The sequence below is a fragment of the Miniopterus schreibersii genome (genome assembly GCF_964146895.1).
Source record: "Miniopterus schreibersii genome assembly, chromosome: 8".
In the NCBI taxonomy this organism is placed as follows: Eukaryota; Metazoa; Chordata; class Mammalia; order Chiroptera; family Miniopteridae; genus Miniopterus; species Miniopterus schreibersii.
The window spans coordinates 10,700,490-10,716,109 of NC_138109.1; the positions used below are offsets into that span (position 1 = coordinate 10,700,490).

At 57.6% G+C, this 15,620-nt stretch overlaps 1 protein-coding gene across 1 annotated transcript in view; it reads right to left on the reverse strand.

Annotated features, from left to right (window-relative positions):
- Positions 1-13,607: 13,607 nt before the first annotated feature.
- Positions 13,608-15,620, reverse strand: part of VWA5B1 (von Willebrand factor A domain containing 5B1) — a 50,157-nt gene continuing 48,144 nt past the window's right edge. Inside the window, exon 23 of the mRNA XM_081144470.1 lies at positions 13,608-14,661. Within this exon, the coding sequence (XP_081000596.1) occupies positions 14,155-14,661 (507 nt within the window). The 3' untranslated portion in view covers positions 13,608-14,154. The remainder of the gene's footprint in view (positions 14,662-15,620) is intronic.

Genomic DNA, 15,620 nt, shown 5'->3' on the forward strand with positions numbered 1-15,620 from the left:
CTTTTGTCTGATTTCCCAGATGCCAGAGTGGCCGGTTGAGGCTGAGAGGAGGTGTAGAGCAGTGATCACAAGCACAGGCTTTGGAGTCAGACCCAGGTTCAAAGCCTGGCTCTGCCTGGGTGATTTTGGAGAAGTTGCTTCCACTTCCTGGGCCTCAGTTGCCTAATCTGTAAAACGTGGACAGCGCTATCCGTGCTTCAACACGGTTGATGTAGAGATCATTTGAGAAGATGGACGTCAAAGTGTCAACATTGTAAGTTATAATCATACAAGCAAATCTACTTAGATGATGGCAGGAAACTTAAGAAGGGCATTTACATTATAATATGATATTCTTGGTGTCCTGCAAACTTCCACTTCTCTCCCCCTTCCCTGGAAACCAGGTTCTAAGAATGAAGTTGAAGGTAGATGTTTGGGGTCATGGAAGGGCAGGGTTGTGTGTCAAACTTCTGCCCCTTTTAAGGCAAGGCCGCCCAATCCAGAGGGACAGAGGAAGCTGCCCCGGGGGTTGGAGCAGGTCACTGAGTCTTCCAGGCCCCTGGGGTGGAGGCCTGGGCTAGGGTGGGCCTGGAGCTGCTCAGGTCTTAGGGTTGGTCTGAGGGAGCAGAACTGAAGGTCACAAACATCTTTGCCTCTGTGCAGATGGAAAAATGGAGGCCTAATGCGGTCAAGCAACTTCTGAAAGCCACAGAGTTAGTTGGCAGCAAAACCAATGGAAGGAACCAGGTGTCCTTTGCATTGTACCACATGGCCTCCTGGGCACGGTGCGATGAGCCCAGCCATGCCTTTGTCTGGAGCAACAAAGGAAAAAGGTCAAGGGGACATGGGTTTGTTTCTGGGAAGATGGATTGGATTGGTTTTATGTGGCCCCAGGGGCAAGCAGCAAAGTGTAGGTGTTAGGAACTTAGATTCCGACATCAGACAGACTGAAATATGAATTCTGACTGTGCCATTCACCACCCCTGTGAGCTTGGCCTCCTAGAGGCTCAGTCTCTTCCCGGTGTAGTGAGACTAATGAGCAACGCCACCTCAGTGACGTGAGTCCATAAGAGCCAGTGGCAATACATGTGACACGCTTTGCTCCTTTTACAAGTGACTTTAGTCCTGTGTCTGCACATGCTAGGAAGTTGAGCCACAAAGTGGATCACGGCCATTCTGGTATGGCCAGGGGTAGCCGCCGCTGTATGTGCAGACTTCCAGTGATGGAAGGAGCTGCCTGTGTGATGGGGAGCTCCCCATCACGGGAGGTGAGCAAGCCTGGGCAGGGGTGCACGGAGAGGACTCAGGCATCGGCAGAGAAATGGACCCGCGCCTCTGCTGTTCCTTGATGCCCACTCTCCTTCTTCTCAATTCCCTGGCTCCTGCTCACCGGGGCCTCTGTTTTCCAAAGCAGCAAGCAGCCTGCATGGTAATTACTTTTGGACTTATTAAGCGTAATTATCCCCTAATCGCATACAACCAGTAATTACTGTGGCTGTTACCAGGGGCCTACCCATGCAGTACCGCCTGTGGCCTTGGGGTCCAATGCCCAGCTGGGGTCAGAGGTGAAAATGGGGTCCCTGCCATGAGGTTGGGGGGCTCAACTGAGATGGAGCTGCTGCATCCCCCACTGGGTGCTCCTTCAGCTTGGGCACCAGGCTGGTGGAGTTGCACTCGCCAGCCCCAGGGCCACTGGGGGCTCCAACCAGTCAGTGCCCTTCCAAGCGCTCCCCACCGTGTGACACTTGCCCATGCTGGCCCCTCCTCCTGGGACTCTCTCTCCTTCTTCCCTCCGGCCAACTACCCTCCTTTCTTCCCCTAATGTTTTTGAGTCTCTTTTACGCTCCTGACACTGTCCTAGGTACTGGAGCTATGGCGCTGTGGGGGCCGGGGGACAAAAGTCAACCTTCCACGGGACTTACTGCTCCTTGAGAGAGAGACAAAGAAGAATAGAAGGCAGGGCGAGTCGGGTGAAGAGGATTTCTTCGGGGTGGGGTGAGAGAGGAAATTCAGTTTCCTAGGATGGCCGTGGCTGGCCTGGTGGAGAGTGGGACACTTGGACAGAGACTTGAAGGAGCTGATGGGCTAAACTTTGGTGTTAAGGGGGAAAGTGCACCAGGCAGAGGAAGCAGTGCAAAGCCCTGGAGGTGGGGACAGGCCCCACGTGTCCGAGCAGGGGGGAGGCCAGGCCCCGGGAGCAGAGGGAGGGAGGGGGAGAAGTGGGGGAGGACGGCAGCCGGAGGGGAGGGGAGGGGAGGGGAGGGGAGGGGAGGGGAGGGGAGGGGAGGGGAGGGGAGGGGAGGGGAGTAGATTGCTATGGCCTGGTGGGCCATTTTAAGGATGGTGGTTTTTCATCTGAATGAAAACCAGATGCGGCCTAATCCGACTTGTATTTTTATATCTCAACTCTGTCGATAGAGACACTGTGGCGGTGGGGCTGGGGGGGGGGGGAGACCAATGAGGAGGAGCTGTTGCAACAATCCAGGTGAGAAATGATGGGGGTGCAGGCTGTACCACGTGGGGGCCATGGAGCTGGGAGGAATGGAAGGATTCCAGAAGCATTTTCAAGGTGGAGAGGACAGGGTGTGTGAGAGAGAGGGGCTTCGAGAATGACTCCGGGGGGTTTGGCTTCAATCACTGGAAGGAGGGAGCTGCCACCTGCTGAACTGGGAAGACTGTGGGTGAAGCCGACTTGGTGGGGGGCCGGCAGGTGTTTGGTTGGGGCACACGAAGGTGGTCTTAGACCTCCAAGAGAGGTGTTAGTCTGTGGTCCAGAGGGGACAGGTCTGGCGGGAGTGGGCATGTGCCAGCCCTCCACAATGGGTGGCACTTAAAGCCTCCAGGTTGGATGTGCTCGCCCCTGAGTGAGGAGAGGTGAGAAAAGGCCCACCAGGGTCTGAGATGGGGAGGGCCACGAGGAGAAGCCACCGGGGAAGACTGAGAAGGAGCATCGCTTCCAGGGCTTTCCTGCGACGCTCCCTCCCCTGGGCTCCTGCTCTGGCCCCCTCCCCAGCCCCTGGCGCAGGGAATCTCCCCGAGGCGCAGGCACTTGCCAATCTCCCAGCATCTCAAACGAACCAGCCCGTGGGCCCCGTGCCGCGCCTGCTGCCCGCGTAATGCGCTCTAATATTTATTTACATGCTTTTCAGACTATTATTTATTAAGGTATCGCTGCCAACTGTGCGCGAGCTAATTGCTCTTAAGTGCCCGCTCCCGGTTCCCACCGCAACGCCTTTGTGGAGGCGGAGCCCTGCGGCTCCAAACGGGGAAACGGGGGACCGGGCCCTCGGGGGTGCCAGGCGCGCGGGTGGGGGCGCGGAGGGCGTTGGGAGCGCGCACTTGGCGAGTCCAGGGTGCCAGGCGCGTGGGATGGTGGCCGCCAAGTTAGGGACTGGGAAGGCGGGCCAGGAGCAGAATTGGGAGCCTCGGAGCCTGGAGAGGGTCCCCCAGTGTGCAGGGCAGTGCTGAGAAGCGGGGTGGGGGGTGGGGGGATGGGAGGGTGTGTGTGGGGGTGTCTTGGAACAGACCCAGCTCTAGAGCACGAGGGGCGGTGCCTGGGGCGCAATTTGGAATCTCGGACGGAGGTGGGGGTACCCGAGCACCAGGGTCCGTGCAGGGGGACCACGGGGGGGGTGTCTTTGAGCAGGTGGGGGACCCCAAGCACAAGGCCGTGTGGGAGTGAGGTTCGGACGGGCCCACGCTCGGGCCTCGGGCGTCTCGCCGGCTGTGGGCGGACACCGCGTGGATCCGAGGGGGGCCGCGCCCCCCCCACCTGCGTAGGCGCCCCGCTTCCGCGTGTCTCTGGACGTCAGCAGCGGCCACGCGAGCCCGAGGGAGCGGTTTAATTGGCAGGGTTTTGGGTTAGGACAGATGTGGCTTCGCTGGGTTTGGAGGCGGGGTGGGGGCGGAGGGAGGGTGCAGGGGTGCGGGGGGGGTGCAGGGGTGCGGGGTGGGGGCGGAGGGAGGGTGCAGGGGTGCGGGGCGGGGGGTGGGGGGTGGGGGCGGAGGGAGGGTGCAGGGGTGCGGGGGGGGTGCAGGGGTGCGGGGTGGGGGCGGAGGGAGGGTGCAGGGGTGCGGGGCGGGGGGTGGGGGGTGGGGGCGGAGGGAGGGTGCAGGGGTGCGGGGGGGGTGCAGGGGTGCGGGGTGGGGGCGGAGGGAGGGTGCAGGGGTGCGGGGCAGTGGACTGAGACCCCGCCCCCCTGCTGGGTGCCCCTGGAGACCAGAGACAAAGGCAGGGGCGGGCGATGGCTGGGAGAGTGAAGCAGATGAAGCGGCGCAGAAAATACAGCTGGGCAAAGACAGGGAGATGGAGACTGGAGAGGCAGTCGGGACAGGGGACCCCGGGCTGGCTCGTGCCCACTGCCAGGCGGAGGCCTCCCCCTGCTCCCGGGGGCAGCGCGGCCCCATCCCAGGCAGCAGGCTTGGTTTCCAGAAGGAGCTAACATCTATTTAATTTTATTACGGTGCCGTAGGTACAGTGCCTGCCCACTCCCAGGCCTTTTTGGTGTCACCCTGAAATTTCTTGACTGGGAATTGCAGCTTAATAAAAGCCAGGGCACTGTGCCCCACCCCTCCCACCCCACCGCAAAGACTGACTGGAAGCTGGCTGTGCAGGGGCCTCCGGGGTCCCCCCTGTGAGCTTCCTGGGCCAAGCGCGTTTCTAAGGGTGAGCACATCGAGGTAGGCATGGTGACTTTCCAGACGGGCAAAGCAGGGCTCGGAGAGGTGGAGTGACTTGCCCAGCTAGTGGCAGCAGACGCCAGCCCAGAAACTCACACTTTTTCCACTACCCGGGGCCAAACCTCTGATTGATGTGGCTGTAATTTCATCAGGCCTCTGGCCCCAGGGGACGTTGTGGTGGTGGCCTGGGAGCTTTCTGGAACGGGATCCTGCCGATCTGCCTGGTTGGTGGTTGCTGAAGGCTCCAGGGGCCCAGAGCTTATTTGTCTGCAGTGGACCAGATGTGGCCATGCTGGAATCTGCTGTCTCAACGCTGGGGGCCTACGGCCCAAGGGAAGGTCCCGTGTCTCCAGCTGGCACAACCTCATGGGGGCTGGGGGCATGGTGTGGGCAATCCGCATTCATCCTGGAATGTTCTGGAATCAGGGTGTTAAACTTACCAACCTCAGAACTAGAGGGAACCTTGGCAGTTATCCAGCCCACCTCCCCCAGTTAACAAATGGGGAAACTGGGCCCAGAGAGGGCCGGGGACTTGCCCAGGGGCACACAGGCTGTGCGCCTGAAGTGACCCGTGTCTTCGCTGAATGACTGTTGGGAGGTGTGGCAGTCTCCCCAGCCGTGTCTGCTTCTTTCAGTGTCGGGGAATCTGGGTTTTACTGCAGAGTGGGGAGGCCAGCAAGATGTGCTTCCGGTTCCCCGCCTTGCTCCTGGCTCTTGCTCCCTAGTGCTCTCTGCTGCCCTAGGCCGCAGCTCCCCCCAGCCTAAGTGTCTAGCTTGTGGGTATCACCCCTCTGAAATCCCGTCTCTAGCCTTCACCCACACAAGGGCATTTTCAGAGGGGCCTTTCTGAAGACACTGCCTTAGAGTAGCTCTAACATGGGATCTTTAGGCGCAACGAGGGCAGGTTTGGGGGGACCTGAGTGACTTTGGTCCAGGCCCTATGCCTCCCTGGGCCTCAGTATCGCTATCTGTGAGATGGAGATGGGGTGGACATCTGGGTTTCTAAGCACCCTTTCCAGTCCTGACATCTCAAGACTGCCCACAGTGGGAGCAGCTGGGACCTGGGTCCCCAGGCCGGGGCCATCTGCTGCTTCCCCTCCAGGCGGCAGGAGTAGGGGCGGGTAATGGGAAAAGCGCAGTGGAGAAACTGCCAACACCTGTAGCCCCACTGAAGGCCTGTGATTCATGAGAGAGGCGGGCGGGAAGATGGGTCACAGATTCTTCAGCGTCTTCAGGCCCTGGCTGTCTTCCTGGGGAGGGACAGAAAGAGTTGGGCTATATTTACCTTCTGGGGATGGTGTGGGGAGGAGGGGACTTAGTGGGCAAGGGGCCGGTGAACTGGATGTCCCACAGCTGAGCATGGACAGCTCAGGAACAAATGCTCCTTCCCTTCCTCCCCTGTCCCTTCCCCTACCCTTTCTATACTTGGTCCAGTCAGTCTGGCCTAGGTACCCACACACGGTAGGTGTCAGGTGAGCTCACAGATAGAGTGAGTGAATGAAGGAAGGAAGGAAGAAGGTAGGTAGGTCTTGGAGTTCAGAGACCTGGCCCAAGAGTTGGGCAGACCTGGGCTTGGATTCTGCCCCCACCAGTCTCTGGCTGGGTGACCTTGAGCAGATTACTTAATGTCCCCAAACTTCATTTCCTCATCTGTAACACTACAGTGATACATCATAGAGTGTGAGGAGTGTGACCTGAGTCAGTGGAAAGACCGTAGAATCATATCTGACACTTAGGACTCCCCAAATTATAACTTCTGATGATTTGCACTAAAGATAGAATGATTGGGTCAGCCCCTAACCTTGCCCTTCAGCATACATTTACCGAGCATCTGGGATGGGTCAAGCACTGCTGAGGGCCCAGACGCAATTGAGGCCCAGTCTCTGCTCTCAGGTTGCGTGTAGTTTGATGGCGACACAGCCTTGAAATACCACTGAAAGTGCTCATAACAGCCATTACCGAGAGCACAAAGGGCTGTGGGAGAGGTCCGGTCTGCCCTGAGCTGCAGGTCAGGGAAGGCTTCCTGGAGGAGGTGGGCTCCACACTAAGCTTTGAAAGAGTTTGCCCTCGGTAAAAATTCACCACGGGCAGAGAAAACATGGCAAAGACATGAATGGCTTGCTTGGGGGACACTCAGAGTCCAGTCCCTGCTGCTATGTCACTGTCGGCCCGTCTTCTCTGACTGCCGTGGCATGAACAGCGTCCTCCCCGCGCTGTGACTCCCTTTCCCCCAACACTGCTTCATTTTGCTGCCCTCTCACCTCTCGTCCGGATAAATATTTACTCGATTGTGTGTTTCTGGTTTAGCTCTCTCTCCCAGAACACCGGCCCCACAAGTGCAGTGTGACAGGTTCAACTGTGTCTCCTGCCAGATTCATATGTTGAAGCCCTAACCCCCAATACCTCAGGATGTGACTATTTTGGGAGACAGGATCTGTACAGAGGTAATCAGGCTAAAGTGAGGTCATTTTAACCCGACCCGATATGACTGGCATCCTTCTAGAAAGGGGAAAGTTGAAGACAGACGCAGAGGCTGGGAGGGTGCCGTGAGACTGTGGTTATGCGGCTGCAAGCCGAGGAACCACCAGAAGCTAGGTGTGCGGCTTGGCACAGATCCTCTCTCACGGCCCTCGGGAGGAACCGGCCCTGGTGACACCCTGACCTTGGACTTCTGGCCTCCACAGCTGTTAGACAACACAGTTCTGGTGTTTAAACTCCCGGTCTGTGGTACTTTGTTATGGGAGCCTGAGCAAGCTAAGATAGGCACAGATTTTGTTTTTTATATTCCCGTCTAGAACAGGGCCCAGTATTTAGTACGGAGCACAGTTCACAGTTCTTGAATGAATGAACCTTGGGTGTGACATGCAGGAAGTGAAGGAAGTGAGAGCAAAAACCAAAATGAATAAGATGGTGAAGGTTTTGAATGCCAGGGTGAGGGTTTGGGCTTTCCCTCCACAGGCAGTGGGGAGCCGCTGAGGGTGTTTCAGAGGCTCCCTCCGGCTTCACTGCACAGGCTGGACTCGAAGGGGCCAAGTTGGAGGCAGGGAGGAATAGGGCAGGATTGAACTATTGTACAGGTAGAGGTGACGAGGGCCACTTCTCAGGTGACAGTGCAGATGGAGTGGAGGACCTGCAGAGGAGGCCAAAGGTGTGCAGACAAGGGGGTCTGGTGTCTTCAGTCTCTTCCAAGTCTTACCAGCTGCCTTTCTTTTCTTCTTTTCCCAAAGATCTTTTGTCTGATCCTTTGATCTTTTGCCTGATAAATCCCATCTTTCTCATGTCCAGTGTGCAAAGTTCATGGGACTTTGGGGGTATTGCAGATCTCTCCTTGAGGGAGTGGGGGAAGAGGGCTGTTCCCAAACTGCTCACTGTCTAAGGACAGGGTCCTAAAACAGATGCTAATGGAGCTACACTCAAGAGAGCGCACAGTTCAAATGGAGACAGAGCCCTGTTTGGGGAAGCCCTGGTCTGAGGGAGGTGATAAGATCTGTGCCACGGGAGAGTCCTCCACGCCTGATTGGGAGCTCCTATAAGAAGCTGCTGCTGAGAGGAGGCCTGGGAAGGCTTCCTGAAAGAAGTGGGCTTACATGAAGTTTGGAGAAGGAGGGGATACTAATATGGTGGAGAGGAGGAGGAGTGGGCAGAGCAGGAAAGGACCCAGGGGCCACCTTCTCCTTCCCAGTCCCAGGTGAGCTACCCTGGTGCCTGGACACACAGGTGACCAGCACAGCCTTTCAGTGGGCTAACTAGCCATCACGAACCACCCACTTTTAGCAAAGAAAAAAAACCCTGTTGACAGGGGACAGGAATAGCTTCTTCATTCCTGCTGCTCCTTTCCCCCCAAACATCTCAGCAGGCCCTGGGCCTGGAAGGCAATGCACACCCACAGCGCCCTCTGCTGGACATTGTCAGAACAGCACTGCAGGCTCGGCGCCGAGGCATTTGTGCAAGCAGCTCCTGGGGTCCTGCTCTGGGGAAGCCCGTTCCTGAAGCCAGGAATGAAGCACAGACAGGAACCGGGTCAGCGCCTGGGAGGGTTCATATCTGCAGCCTGGAGGATCTTGTAGCTTATGAGTAGTATAGGGATGGTTAGTTCTGCTTGGGTGCCTAAGGGAGTCATTGTAGTCAACTCCCCTGCCCCCAGACATCATCGGGGGCTTAGGAGCTGGGGTAACACTCTCCTGAGTATCCAGCCCCTCCACCCCTGGACTAGGAGAGGATGCCTCTCAGCAGATTACCTGTGTCTCATGATATCATGGAGGATGTGTGTCCCTTACTTCTGCCAGTCATGGATCTAGGGTGGCTGGACTTTGGGTGGGTGGTCTGGATGCTTCCAGGAAAGATTCATGGTTGGGAGATTCTAGGTGATGCTCAGATAGGGACCACGACAACTGCTGCTGGATGGCAGAGCAAGAGAGTTGCAGAGCCAGGCTGGGACTCAGCTTCACACGGGGGTTTCAGACCAGGATAAAGATTAATTGAGCCAAGGGAGCCCAGGTTTCCCAGGGGGCCGGCAGTGCCTTGGCAGAGACTGGCAACCATAGGACAGAGAGCTCAGGAGACCCAGAGACCCAATCCAACGGGCTCACTTCATTCTCTCCTTCTAGAGAGTTCCTGGAAAGAACCTAAGGGCTCTGAGTCCCTGCTTTTCACAGTGTGAGGGGCTAGGACCCTTATTGCCATCCCAGCAGGACACACACACACACACACACACACACACACACGACTTTTCCAGTATGCACAGTGGGAGGAGAGAGCAGAGAAGCTCATTTCTTACAAAGGTGGAGGCAATGCCGGCTCGTATATCAGTGAGGTGCTGACGGCACTCGGGTCCCCCAGCAGCGGAGCGCCGTGGTGGGGGTCAGGGAAAGGGCTTGTCTACTTCAGTGAAAGCCTTTCCCCAGCGAAGATCACCCGTGGGGGCCAAGCTGCGAACAGCATTTCCCTGTGACCTGTTTAGTCTCAGCCCGTCGGTTCCGACGGATTCCTATTAGGGCTGGTAGCACTTCGCGGCAATGACTTTGGCCTCGGGGGGGTTCCCTGTTTCAGTCACTGTTCTTCCTGAAGGCTGCAGAGGGCTGGCTGGTTTTGAGGAAACAAGGTAGGCTGCTGACGGCTTCCCAAAGGAGCCTTGTGTTTGATTTCGGGATCCGCGTGTGTGGGTTCGGAAACAAATCGGTGACTGGTGATGATTTTTACATCAACATGTTTTGTGATCACTAATTGCTTCTGAGAAAAATCAGAAATGTGGAAAGCAGCACCACCGAGACATTGTAACAGGTGCTGCCAGGGCCTTGCTTGGTCCCCGCAGCTCGTCCCCCCTCTGTGCGCGGGTGGCCACCTGCCAGCCCCAGCCCTGCTCTGCCTGGCAGCTTTCTTTAGTGGCAGGAGCCTGCCTTGCCGGGAGCAGGCCAGAAGTGCCATGGAATTAATGGCCCGGGGTGACCTTCACCCAGTGACCCAGTGGAGCTGGTGCACCCTCCACCATTCCTTCCCTATGAGTCCACTCTGCTGCCGGGGTTCCCCAGGGATGAAGGCGCACGCCCATGGCAATAACCTGCTTAGCAACACTTCCTTTATGGGTGTCCTTCAGGTCACTATCCCACTGCCTCGCTTGCCCAAGAGCATTTCCTGGGGTCACAAAAAATACACGATTTGCACCAAATCCTTATGTCAGGCTCTGCTTCTGGGGAACCACTGTGACCAACTTGTCCCAATTTTCCTTGGATTGCCCCAGTTTTCAAACTGGAAAGTCCCACATCCTGGGACCTCCCTACCTCAGTCCCAGGCAAACTGGGGCAGTTGATCACCAAGTCAGGCCACACAGGCAAGCAGATCACTGGACCGCTAGTTCGAAGGTCAAGTATCAGCTTTGAGAACAAAAGAGCAGACACACATATAATTTTGCCGTATCACCAGGTTCAAGTTTTTATGAGCTAAAAGCCTATATGAGAACAGTAGCCACCACTTACAAATAAGCCATTCCTTGGAGGACGGACACTCGTGCAGCCCCAGGGCATGATTTGCTAGTTATTGGTGCACTTTAGATGGCTGATGTCCAGGACTCCCACGATGTCTACCAAACTGGCTACTGGACAAAGAGGCGAAGTGTATTCCAAGAACAAGAAGTGTCACAGGCACTGTGGGGACATTGCGGGGGAGCAGGCAAGGGGACAGGGCAGCACATTATAGGCACTTGAGGCTCCGAGGGGGACAAGCACCGGCCATGCCACCGGAGCCAAAGCCACCTGGGCAAAGAGTGAAACTGCACTGCTTGCGTCACCACAGTTGACCACACAGGGACGAGGCGCTTTGCCTTGGGAAGCGGCAGTAAGCTCAGGACCACTGGCTCCGAGCCAGGAGGTTTGCAGCATGAACAGGAGAAACCTCACCTTGTTGGGTAACCTGGAGACGGTGCTGTTCAGAGGCTAAGGTCCCCAGGCTGGGGGCCAGCGAGTATGGGGGTTCAGGGAGCCCCACAGTAGGGGCTGGGGCCTGGCCACGAGATGCTGCCTGGATCCTGACCTCAGGGCAGACCTCTGCCGGGCAGATAATCCAGCTGCAAAACCCTGCCCACCCCCCTGCCTGGCTATTTTTACACTGGCGTGGGGCGCCCTGCAGATCGGGAACTCGCCCGTTCTTTCTTTGTTGGCTTCTCTAGTCCCTGCTAGATGGGTGGGGAGAAAAGCCCTCCCAAATGCCAAGGCAACGGACACACAGCCAAGAGAAGGGTGGCACTACCCTTCCCTTCCCCTTCCCAGGTCACTAAGGATGTGCAATGTGTGTGTGTCTGGGGGCCACTAGGAGACAGTCCAATATGCTGTAGTGAGGGGCAGCATTTGGACCAGGCAATGGCAGTGCTGAGGGTCCCACAGGTTCCCACCAGGCAGGGGCACAGGGCAGCCCGTCGCCAGGGTGGGCTGCACGCGGATTGGGGGAGACCGCTTTTCCCAGTTCCTCTCAATGAGAGTCCCTGCCAGGGAAGAGAAGGGAGACAGTAGCCAAGAGAGGAAGAAACGGCCTTCAAATAAGGGTCAGGATTGAGGCGAAACCTCCGGCAGCCTTTTCTGACAGCGGTTCAGGGGAGCCAGCTGGGAGGCAGGAAGGGGAAGCCTTGCTTTCTCCACCGCCCGAAGACCCACCAGCATAGTCTGCGCCCCACCCCTTCGTCGGTCACAGCAGCGGAGGATGGTGATGGCATTTGTTTTGTCCACAGGCCAGGGACAGTTGGGAAAACACACGTGCCGCTGGAAGCCGGTGCGGCTCATTTCCAAGACCAGCATCAGTCTGCCTAAGTGCGGGGCCCAGTTCCTCCAGGATCGAGCTGATCTCAGCAGAGGGGCCTCCGAGGGAGGCTGGTCGTGTTAGAGGAGGAGAGAGGCCCAGGAAGCACAGGTGACTTGTTCAAGGTCACCCAGACGATCAGAGCAAGTCCACGGTCACTAAGAAGAAAATAGCGCAGAGGCAGAGAATCTGGGGCAGCCAGAGTAGGGGGAAGCCTCCAGCTCCAGGGCACCCAGCAAGGGGGTGCCACTTGCTCAAACTAGTGCCAGGTGTGTGAGCCATCGGCCTGACAATCTTTCCATTAATGAGGGGCCAAGAGGGATTGCCATGGCCCTCCCTCCTTGCTTGGGCTGGGGCTGGGGCTGCATAGCTGCAGAAGTGTTATTTTGGTGGGGGGAGGGGGGTATAGGGAGGTGACAAGGCTGTCCTCACACCTGCTAGAAGCCTGGAGCAAGAGAGCCTAATGCCCTTATGCGTCTTGGTGGTGCTGACTTTGAGCCAACACCCCCCGCTGGCATCCTGTCCTGCCTGGGGTTGTGGTAGCCACTGACTTGGTGACTGCCTGGTGGGTTCCTGCCCGGAGGGCGAGAACAGAACAGTCAGCAGCTGAGGGGATTTTATATTGTCTCCAGCCCTGTCCCCTCCCTTGGGGAGGGAGCCCCAGCTTTTTGTGAGAGCCTCAGAGGAACTGGTGCAGAGGCGCCCCTGGGAGATTCTACAGCTGAGCAGGTGGTCAGGGAGGGCTCTGGGGGGGTGTGGGGTGTGGGGGGCAGGGTACCACTTCCACTTGGGGATGCCTTTTCTCCAGACTGGGGGTGTTCTGCTGGACCCCTTCCTTCCCTCAGCTCCTGCTGAACCCTGGGCACTTCTTGAGTCTTACTGAAGCTGAGACTTGCGCCAGAGTCCACAGTCCTCCACAGGCCAGTTTGATGTGTGGGACCCTCCAGATCTCCCAGGAGGGGGAAGTTTGTGCCAGGGCCACAGGGCCCAATGGGACTACTTGATGAGGCAAGATTAAGGCCTTGGAGAGAGAGGGGCGTGAGTGCAGATTCAGCCTGGGGTGCCTCGCTGGTGGGCTTCCTTGGTGAGGTCCAGACCTGCCTCCAGGGGAGTCTGTGGGGCAGAGACCACTGGACAGCAGACAGGAGGGACTCTGAGGCTATAACACAGATGTCACCACATGGTGTCACGAGGTGGGCCTGAGAGAGGGAAGTCCCCGGGACCTGTCTGCCTCGGAGCCGAGTCCTTCATTTCATTGAATATATTTCAAGTCTCCCGGCTGAAGCTGCTGCCCCAGGTGCACTGCAGCCAGGCACGGTTCCCTGTTGCAGAGAAGGCCCCTCGCTCAGTGTGACATGGCTGGACAGTGCCCCCCTGCCCCAGAATGCAGCTGACCCAGGGAGCCTCTCCAGCCCCTCAGCACAAGTGGATGGAGTCTGCAGCTCGCAGTTCTTGAAACTGCGCAAATTATTTAAGGTGTCGTCTGGTTTCTCCACTGACTTCTACGGCTACATCTATTCTTTTTGGGACTATTTTTGCACAGCCAGCCGCGTAATTCCAACACCTCGGCTTGCAGGGTGTCTCCCACTTGTCCTGCTCACACCCTCCTCTTAGGCAGGAAGTTACACATAATCCGCAACCAATACTAAATACACAAAGGGCTTCGAGGCCAGAGCAAAGGGCCCTGGTGACTCTTCTATAAAGTGCTGGGAAAGATGGTTCTCCAGTTGGTTTGGAAGCAGGATTTGGGGGTTCTGGACTGTCAGTATGGAGACAATGCAGCAGGCAGAGGTAGTTTCCCGGGCCCGGCCGCAAGCTCGTACACCTGGTTACGTGTAGTTTTGGGGTTCGCTCATCTCCCCTTTGATTTGAGGGGCATTGCCCACATGGTGCTCATCCAGAGGGAACCCAGGCTTAAGTATGTTTCCTCTCCACCCCCAGCGGCAGTAACCCCCCAGCAGTCCGCATGTCCAGGCAGAAAGGGGCTTTTGACCTTCTGGGTAGGGAAACTGAGGCCCAGACAGGGGACATGGTCTGGCCTTAAGTTGCACAGCTAGGTGGTAGCAAAGTTAGGATTGAATTCAGGTCTCTCGATGGCTGGTCTAGGGCTCTTTGTAACAACCACTCTATTGGCTACAGTTTCCAAAGCTCCCCCACCGGGCACACAGGGTCCCTCCCTGTCCTCCCCTGTCCCAGCCTCCCTCTCCCGCACTACACGTAATTCGGGTTGTAGCAGAGCATATTGAACTCCAGGCTTTCGTCCCAGTGCCGCAGGAGCACAAACAGCTGGAGGGCGGCGGCCTTGAGCGTGTCCCTCGAGCGACCCTCGGGCACCTCCTGCTGCTCCAGCCACGAGTTGGCCTTGGCGGCCACCAGCTCCCACTCAACGAAGTAGGACGCCGAGCTGTGCTCCAGCCACGCCAGCGCCACCACCGTGGCCCACAGCTTCCCTGTGTGTTCTGTCACAGCTCTGAGCTCCCAGCCTGGCTTGTCCTCTCCCAGAGGCTCCTCAGAGAAGGTGTCACAGGAGGGGTGCCAAGGCGACGGGCTGGGGCACAGCTGGGGACTGGGGGTCTTAGACTCAGGCTGGCGGGCAGTGAGGGACACTCGATGGCAGGTGAAGGGTGAGGTCCACTTGAGCTTGTCCATAGGGATATGGATGGCCTCGCAGAAGGCTTGGTTGAGCAGGAAGGCTCCGGAGGCCAGCTGCAGAGACACCTGTGTATGGGGGAGCCCCTCAGTGGGCCTCAGACTTTTTAGCCTGTGGAGCCCCAGGCCGTGCAAAAGTCTGGGTCCACAGAGGCCACCATTCATCTTCCCCAGCTTGCCTCGCCTTCCTGGGGGATCTGCAGGGTACCCAGGCCCACTGAGCATCTCCACCCCTCATCCCACCGGCCTTCAGACTGATCACTCTGCAAGCCCAACCCAACAGCTTCACTCCAAACCTGCCCCTTGTTCTGGGCAGCTGGGCCCATCTCGGCCACTGGGACCATCCCCTGCCACCAAGTAGGCTCTGGGCAGCTCACCTCCCGCTTCTGCCCTCCATGCCAGTCAGTTTCCAAGCTCCAAGGTCTGCTTTTGAAACACCTCTGCCACCCAGCATCTGCCTCCTGTCGTCCCTCCCTCTACTGTCCTCGCCGTCCCCACCCCGTCCACCTTCCCTGCATCCTGAGGGGTCTTTGCAAGATCATCGCACTCTCTGGAGGCCATCAGTTCAGTGGCTTCAATTTTCTCTTAGAATAAGTCCAAACTATGATTTCCAAAGCGCTGGTTCCTCCTTGGCTTTTCCCCCTCAAACCCCGTTCTCCAGCCACCTCTCTCCCTCTCCTCTCTAGGCCTCAGCTCAGCCATTTCATTCTTCAGGCAGCCAGGCTCCATTCCTCTCGTGGAGCAGGTGCCCCCTCCCGCCTTGGTCTGCCCACCAAACCCGAGCTCCTATCACAGAGCCCACGGAGCCGACATGCCTGGTTCCTTGCCTGTGTCCCCACTAGACACTTAGTGCCCTGGGCTCAGGGACTTTGTTCATCTAGCTCAAAGCTGTCTCCCAGGGTCCAGCACTGCGCCTGGCTAACGGATCCTTGCTGAGCCAGTGCCTGCACAGTGCTCTGTTGCCTGGATCTCTGGAAAGTTTCTGTGTGCCCGGGTATGCAAGGACCGGAGCTGGCAGTGAAGCTCCA